Source organism: Erinaceus europaeus, chromosome 3 (assembly GCF_950295315.1).
Source record: "Erinaceus europaeus chromosome 3, mEriEur2.1, whole genome shotgun sequence".
In the NCBI taxonomy this organism is placed as follows: Eukaryota; Metazoa; Chordata; class Mammalia; order Eulipotyphla; family Erinaceidae; genus Erinaceus; species Erinaceus europaeus.
The window spans coordinates 51,925,380-51,934,525 of record NC_080164.1 but is presented as its reverse complement, the minus strand read 5'-3'; the positions used below and the strand labels follow the sequence as shown (position 1 = coordinate 51,934,525).

The 9,146-nt window shown below is 36.5% G+C and overlaps 1 protein-coding gene across 1 annotated transcript in view; it reads right to left on the bottom strand.

Annotated features, from left to right (window-relative positions):
• RAB1A (RAB1A, member RAS oncogene family) overlaps positions 1–9,146 on the bottom strand; it is a 31,560-nt gene that overhangs the window by 2,051 nt on the left and 20,363 nt on the right. Inside the window, exons 3-5 of the mRNA XM_007539607.3 lie at positions 3,748–3,843; positions 1,124–1,219; positions 162–293 (exon numbers count right to left, since the gene is read on the bottom strand). Of these exons, the coding sequence (XP_007539669.1) occupies positions 162–293; positions 1,124–1,219; positions 3,748–3,843 (324 nt within the window). The remainder of the gene's footprint in view (positions 1–161; positions 294–1,123; positions 1,220–3,747; positions 3,844–9,146) is intronic.

Genomic DNA, 9,146 nt, shown 5'->3' with positions numbered 1-9,146 from the left:
AAAGGAGAAAGAGGGACTCCTGCAGATTCCTTCACAGCTCTTGAAATTTTCCCTCTGCAGGCGGACCAGGGGCTTGAAACCAGGCCCTTGCACACTGTAACAGGTGCACTCAACCAAGTGTGCTACCACCCAGCACCCTGGATGTCAAGCTTTAAACATACCTTTGCTGTTGTGTAGTCTACAACTTTTTTTGTGGTCAAATCACATTTGTTCCCTACCAACAACTTGTTGACATTTTCACTGGCATAACGATCTATTTCTTGCAGCCACTGTTTGACATTATTGAAGGACTCCTAGAAAGGCAAAATAATAATATGGTTTGGACACAACTGCTCTACCAAAGGAAGTGATAAAAGAGATGTCTTCCCTGACCTAAAAACTAGTGAGACAATTCTATCTAAAAAATAGCTACAGTGCAGGGAAAAACTGAGCTGATATACTAAAAGGACTACATGCTCCTACATAAATTAAAATCTGAGAGCTTAAAGATGAGAATTTTTTATTTAGGAAGGAAATACAGCACAGCATTCAAGTACAGCTTAAATGAATTCAATTGCTTTGGAATAAACTCCCAGGTTTAGTACTAGCAACACCAAAAGATGCCAAACAATTGAGCTGAAATAGATGCTTGTTTTATTCTTCAGACATACTTAGGGGATTAAAAAAAAAAAAGGTTAATTTTCAATTATTTCCATGACAAGGAGTTGAGATTAGCTTTTTTTTCCTTGTTCATACCACTCACCCAAGACTTGTAATGGTACTGAATATAAAGTCTATGATTCAAGTTATGTCCTAGTTAGCTATAGTTTCATAATTAAGGTGATTCCAGCGTCTCTTGAAAACAAATGCGAAGCCAATTACTAAATTTTCTATTTATTAAAGGAAAAAGGTTGACTAATCCATTAAGTATTCAAATGACAAGTGAAAAATAATGTGCCTGTTTTGAAAAGATTTTGGCTTTAACACAAATGCTTTTTGTGTGATTCACTTATTTGGGGTTAGATTAGACAAAAATTTTCCACCATATAATACTGAAGGCTTTATGCAAAGTAAAAGAATCTGATAGTTAATAAATACCAACTCCCTACTTGTCCCAGTGATACGATTTCCTCCTGAAACTTACCTGGTCTGTCACATCATACACAACTATGATGCCATGGGCTCCTCTGTAGTAACTTGAGGTGATTGTTCGAAATCTTTCTTGGCCTGCTGTGTCCCACTATTATAAAACAAGAAATCCAAACAATTCCATTAAGAGTTGTTTGAAAGCACAGAAGGGAGAACAATTTGTTATGGAGATTATTATCGGGATTTGAAATGGAAATAGCTCCCAATGGTCATACTACAAAGTTTTATTCCTGGCTATTAATGCTAGGAAAAGACACCTAGCAGTTTTTTTCAACTATAAATCTTAGCTACCGCTCTACAGGGTTGCTTAAATGAAGTGATTTTTTTTAACACTTTTATTTATTTATTCCCTTTTGTTGCCCTTGTTTTATTGTTGTAGTTATTACTACTGTTGTTGGTGGATAGGACAGAGAAATGGAGAGAGGAGGGGGAGACAGAGAAGGGGAAAGAAAGACATCTGCAGACCTGCTTCATGGCTTGTGAAGCGACTCCCCTGTAGGTGGGGAGCTGAGGGCTCGAACCAGGATCCTTCCACTGGTCCTTGCGCTTTGCGCCACGTGCACTTAACCCGCTGCGCTACCACCTGACTCCCGTGATGTTTGTTAAATGTTTGGTACAATGCCTTATTGTAGAAGCTGCCTCATAAAGTATTATTTTCCTCTCTTCTCAGCCCATCCACATTTTTCCAAAGGTAACTAACACAACAAAGATGACAGTTTCTAAAAGCATGTACATGCACACACACACACACCCCCCTCTAGATTGGTCATTTTAACTACTTTCTACTATAATTACCTTTTGCCTATAGGCCTCATTATTCCTCTTAATCACAGCATCACTGATTTTCTCACGTTTTTCTCTCTCACTGAAATAAGACCTATGGAGCTTTTTCGTGTTTCATTTATCTTCGTGACCTCAAATCTATCTGAATGACTGGGTGTAATATAAGCACTGTCTTAAATGTTTCATGAATGAACAATCACAGACCTTCCTTGATACCGGACTGAACTCTTCTTTGCTAAATGTTTTGAGTTTTGTGGGTTTTTTTTTTTTTGCTAAAAGTTTTATAATTTCAAACTCTGATACAGACTCACATAGCCACACTTGAAGTGAAAAAATAACTAGAATACAAATCAACACATTCAGAAAAAGACCTAACACAAAGCAAGATAAATATAAAGTGAAATCTTGCATTTTAACTTTAAAAGCCCTAGTCATGAAGTATGAGAGGGCTTTTAATTAGCAGGCAACACGGCTATTGAAATAATAAATGAAATAAACATTGGCTTTTTAAAAATGCCCTTGAAGGGCCAGGCGGTGGTGCACCTGGTTAAGTGCACAAGGACCCAGGTTCAAGCCCATGGTCCCTACCTGCAGAAGGAAAGCTTCACAAGCAGGTGTCTATTTCTCCCTATCTTCCCCTCTCATCTCAAGTTCTCTTTATCCCTATCCAATAATAAAATACTTTTTAATTGTCCTTGAATTGATTAATAATGAGAAAGGGGCATGAGTTCCTTAAATCCAAGAAGTAGGTGAGCTCAAAAAAGGATTTGCCTCATCTTGACTTTAGAAATCACATTCTAATAAAAAGCAACTTATAAAAATGTAAGGATTACCCAAATTGTAAACGGTTCTGAAAACAGTTTTAGAAAGGAATGACCAGTTTCAGAGACAAAAAAGGTTATCACATAAAGAATTGGTTCAGGCAGAAGTTACATATACTTACATATTATATATAAAATATACAGATAATGAGAAAAAATAATATGGAAGGTAGTTCATTCACTAGTGAAAAGTACTTTTTAAAAATTTTTATTGGGAAAAATAATTTACAAGACAGTTGTCATATAAGTACAGTTTATTTCCCCATGATAGGGATCCACAGACCAATCCTACCACTGACTGAAATCTTCCTCCACTACCATAAACTGAACCCCCATGTCCTCTTCACTGCCCCCGCCAACACCCCCACCCCAATTAGAGTCCTTGGTTCTGCTGCAATAGACCACAATTAGTCTAAGTGGGTGAAAAGTATTTTAACTATTTTTGGCAAGTCCAATTAGTGTATCCAAATTCACAATTCTTTTGTAATGTAACTTTCTCATTAGCATCATATAAAGAAAGGGCAACCTAAAAAATATTCATCTAGGTATGTCATTTGTATACTGCCTAGTTTTACAAAGGATTTTCACATATTAACATATTGACATACACAGGGCAACTAGGTTAAGTAGTAAATTAAATATCGTCAGACTTATTTTAAAGAGGCCAAGTCTTAGGAAACAGATTGAGTGAGGTTAGACCCACAATTCTCTAGTAAATACCAGCATCTAAGTTTGTTTTCCAACTCCAGGTCAAAATCTCTATCTAGTTTGGTGTGTTATCAATTCCACAATACTAATTGCCTACTTAAGGTTCAAATTTGACATAGAGCATGTTCCCTGCTTTGTGAATAGAAAACTCAACAAGATAATCATAGAAATATTTTTAATTTAAACAGTTCTTACTCTATCATAGATGCATGAAAAGATACTTCAAGTTTAATTCTTACATTATTAGAAATAACATTCTATAGTTTACCAAAATACTTTTTAAAAATCTAGTCCTAAATTTACTTACTATTTGAAGCTTGATTGTTTTTCCATCTAACTCTATAGTTCTTATTTTGAAATCCACACCAATTGTACTGATGTAGCTTTCTGTATAAGTATCATCCTGAAGAGAAAAGAAATTAATGATTAAAATCAGTGCTTACTAGAGTAAATAAAAAAATGTTTAATCTACAAAGCTAAAAAGGTATTGTTACAGTCAGCCTTTTTTTTTTTTTTGGTTGACACAGCCAGAAATTGAGAGGAATGGAGAGAGAGAGAGAGACAGACCCCTGCAACCCTGCTTTACCACTCAAAGCTTTCCCGTGCAGAAGGGGATGGGGGGGGGGAAGCCTGAACCCAGGTCCTTGCACATTGTAATGTGCGCTCAACCAGGTACACTACCACCAAGCCCCTCTTTCCCACCCACCCCCATTTTATTTGATAGCACAGAGAGAAATTGAGAGGGAGATAAGGAAAGAAAAAGATAAACACCTGCAGACCTGTCCTTGCGCTTAGTACTATGTGTGCTTAATTAAGCAAGTGTGTCGCTGCCCTCGCCTCCAAACAGCCACTTGTATCCTGCTCTAATACTCAGCTGATGTACTGATTACAAAGCACTATTTAAAAGTTTCTTCTCAAGACTTTTTCAATTGCTGTTCTTTAAGTTGTTTAAACTTTGGCAGTTTCTTTACACACATCACATAATAAAGTTTTGCTTTTAATAATTACGAGTGGCTTTTCTAATTGCTAATCTGTGAAAACTATTATTCTCCCCTTCTTCTGTTTTGTCTTAAGTTTTTTTTTAATATTTATTTACTTATTTTACTGATTATGATATCCTTATCTCCCTCTCCCCTAGACTCTGGAAATGACTTATTCAGGGACCCAGGCAGTGGTGCACCAGGTTAAATAAGCACATGCATTACCAAGTACAAAGGTCCAGGTTCTAGCTCCCACTCCCCACCTGCAGAGGCTCGGCTTCAGGAGTGATGAAACCAGGTCTGCAGGTGTCTATCTTTCTCTCCACATCCTCCCTCAATTTCTCTATCAAACTTCTTTCAGGTATCAATGTTTTCAAAATTCATCTATGTTACTGCATCTATCAGTACTCTGCTGAATAACAGTACAGATAAATCACATTTATGCATTAGTCACCTGGTAGACTTTTGGGTTGATTCTACTTTATGGCTATCATGAAAGATGCTGCTGGGAGTTGGGCGGTAGTACAGCGGGTTAAGTGCACATGGCGCAAAGCACAAGGACTGGCAGTTCGAGTCCCCGGCTCCCCACCTGCAGGGGAGTCGCTCCACAGGCGGAGAAGCAGGTCTGCAGGTGTCTATCTTTCTCTCCCCCTCTCTCCATTTCTCTCTGTCCTATCCAACAATGATGACATCAATAACAACAATAAAACAAGGGCAACAAAAGGGAATAAATATTTTTTAAAAGATGGTTCTATAAAACTTTTGTAAAAATTCCCAAGCCAGTATTAATTTTTTTTTCAAGTATCTGTTATGACATTCTATTCAGAAAGGAAACTTTTTTTTTCTTAAGTGAAAATGTTTATGGAAACTATATGAATGGAGAAATGTGGCTATCAGTATCTAAATCCACTCAACAATCTGAAATAAGCACAAAGTGCCACCTAGGGAATATTCTGTCAACAAAAATGGGCCTAAATCTAATCAAGTCCAAGACTAGTAAAAGCAGCACTGTCAAACAAAAATCTTGATGATGAAAGTTCTTTCTATTCTATAAACTGTGTTTGTCAATACAGTAACCTCTCCCTGTAGCTAGTGAAATGGAGGAACTGAAACTTTAAATTTTAACCTTCATTTAAATTAAAATAACCGCATGGAACTAGTGGCTTCCATTTAAGTATAGCACAGATCTGGGTATTACATACAATTACAGGAAGGGGGTGGGAAGGAGGAGGAGGATATGAAGTTTAAAAGTTTAAAGACACTATATGGAGGATTTGTGACAAATGAAAATCATAGGTCAATCAATAGGAAAACTGTCCCAGTTCCTGCAAAAAGTAAATGACAGAAAAATTAAAAGTAGGAGAGTAAAAGACTAAGCAGCAAAACAACCAAATGAAATTTATAAACAATGTTTGAAATAATCTGGGAAATTTATTTTGTTAATTGACAACAGTAACTTTATAAGAAAATGTCTAGAATGTCTAGTTTTTGGAAATCATACTGGAATATATTACATGGGGCCTGTATTACAACACCGCAACAAAAAAAGTGGGGAAAGGGGAGGCCACACCTAGCTAGTGGTGCACCCAGTTAAGCAGACCCAGATTTGCCCCCTCCAAACCTGCAGTGAAGTTGCTTCACTAGCAGTGAAGCAGGTTTGCAGGTGGTCTCTCTCTCCCTATCACTCTCTCCTCTCTCAATTTCTATCTGTCCTATCTAATAAAAATAGAAAGGAGGGCAAAGTAGACAGCATAATGGTTATGCAAAGAGACTCATGTCTGAGGCTCCAACTTTCCAGGCTCAATACTCCTTCACCACCACCATAAACCAGAGCTGAGCAGTGCTCTGATAAAAAAAAAAAAGGAAAAAAGAAGAAAAAATGGACACTGGTAAGGTGGATTCATCATGCCAGCACCAAGCCCCAGCGAGAACCCTAGTGGCAATTAAAAAAAAGATTTTTCAGGGAGGATCAAATGAAGCCAGTGTAGATAAGTCTTGATAAGGCTAAAATCTGATTCACATATGGAACTGAAACAAAAATCTCTATAAAGACTGGAAAAAATGGGGAAGGGGGTAGATAGCATAATGGTTATGCAAAAAGACTGTCAAGCCTGATACACCAAAAGTCCCAGGTTCAATCCCTGCACTACCACAAGCCAAAGCTGGTGTTAAAAAAAAGTCATCACAGAGCATTCTAAGTGGTTAGGAGATATCTATGAAAAGTTGCCTCCTTTATGTTTATATTCATACACATATACAATTGTTAATATATGAGTGTATTTTTATGGCAGTAGATGATGCTCCTTGTTACCAATCATTTTAAAAACATTTTTGCTTATTTTTTAATCTAGAATCAGGTACAGCAGAGAATGAATACAGAGCAAATGAATACAATTAAACTTTACTTAGCAATTCTACATGCCAAGGTGCTTTATTAAAATTACTGAATTCTTTACCTAAATGACCATTACTTGTGCATAAGGCTTAGCAATACTGACTGTCCAAACAGTCTTCAGTTCTTTGGTTAATAGATTCTTCCCACCGTTCTCCCATACCTTTTTGTTTTTAATAAAAAAAGCTTTTGCAACTCCCATCACTTTTTGGGTCTATTTTTCTAATGGAAGACCTAAGAACAAGAATTTTAGGATGTTTGGTTTTTTTGTTTGGTTTGATTTTTGTTAAGCAGTGACAAAGACTGAACTCAGGACCTCATACATACAAGAGACATGGCTCTAACACTGAGCTGCCTCCTTGGTCCCCACAGTATTTTCTCTAATTTATTTATTGAGAGGAAGAGACACTGAGCAGTCTTAGCACTGATGTAGGTGGTGCTGGGGGTTGAACCAGCAACCTCTAATGGGCTGAGCTATCTCCCCAGACCTTTCAGTAATTTTTAAAATCTCCCCAGATGTTTCTACTATGTAGTTAGTATTGAAAACCCATAACTTCAACCAACAGACCTCTCAGAGAAGACTTTCTTTGGAGTACAAGCACATCAGCTTTTGTACTGCCAGATTCTTCCCACCTACCTAGGTTTGCTAATTTAAATATTAGGAATTATTCTTAATTGTAATAATTGCCAATTTAATAATAAAACAGTACCTCATGTAAAAGTCCTTTCATTATAAATTGAACATTTTCTCAAAATCATTGGCAATTTTATTTTCTACTTTTATGAACTGTCCACTCATGTATTTGTTCATATTTCTATTGAGATATTCTTTCCTCATTCATGTACAAGTACGCTTTATGCAAAGGCGTGTCTCCCTTTATTGTACTTCACAGACATTGCATCTCTGACAAAGTCTGTGGCAAGCCTCAGTTGATCAAGTCTGCTTTTTACCCAACTTGTGCTCATTTCATGTCTTTGTCACTTTTTAAAATTATTATTATTGCCATAAGTGTTACTGCTAGAACTTGGTGCCAGCACTCTGAATCCACCACTCTTGGTGACCATTTCTTCTTTTATATTTTTTTTTTTCTTTTTGAGAGGGAAGAAAGAGAGATGCCTGCAGACCTGCTTCACCAATCGTGAAGCTTCACCCTACAAGTGGGGAGCAGGAGCTTGAACCTGGGTCCTTGCACATGGTTGTGTGTGTGCACACAACTGGGTGTGCCACTGCCAAGCCCTCCTTTGCTACATTTAATGAAAGTGGCATTTTTATACATGATGCTATTTGTACACTTAATAAGCTATAGCACAGTAACCAGTATGTACTCAGAAGCCAAAAATACTCACATGACTCACTTTACTAAAACATTCACTTAAACATGGTGGTCTAGAATCAAGCCCCACAGTATATCCAAGGCATGCTATACCAAAAAGTTCAGCTCTTTCTCATATAATTTTTCTGCTAGTACTATTTGTTTTCTAACATTTTTACACATTTGACATCAATTCTAATGCAATCCCTCCTGAATTTTCCCTGTTAGAAAATACCTTAATATAAGATTAAAGCCCCACCTATGTTTTATTCCACTACTTTCATATTTATACGAGATTTTATGTGTATATATATGGCATTCATTAGTATCATCACCCATTTCATAAGAAAAGTCATTAAGGTGGGGGAGATAGCATAGGGTAATGCAAAGAGACTCATGCCTGTGGTCTGAGAGCTGGCACAGTGGATAAAGCACTGGGTTCTCAAGCATGAGGTCATGCATGAGTTCAATCCCCAGCAGCACATCTATCAGACTAATGTCTGGTTCTTTCTCTCTCTCTCTTTCCTTCTATCTTTCTAATTAACAAATAAAATCTTTAAAAAAAAAAAAAAAAGGAAGAAAGAAAAGTAGTTGGAAAAGTGACTTGATGAAAATTACTGTGAAATTTACTAGAATAAAAAGAAAAAAACAAGATCTGGTACAAACTTGTTGAACAATGACAATGATATATATGCTGAAATTTACAACAGGTAAATCACTTTCATTTAACTTAATGATTGGAATCCACAGTATCCTTCATAGTCTTTATCAACTGATTTTAAATTTAGTATATATTTCTTCTTACTGTCTAAATAATAGGTTCTTAAAGTATGGACCAAAGAACCTTGGGGATTATTAAGAGCTCTGAAGTGGTTCAGAAGATCAAAACTTTTATCATGACAGAGATAAGCCATTGGTATTTACTAGGTAAATAATTGCATCATAATAGTACTGAGACAAAAAACATTTGTCTTTTTCATGTGTTGATATTTGATGTGATGATGAAAAAGCAGTAGTAAAT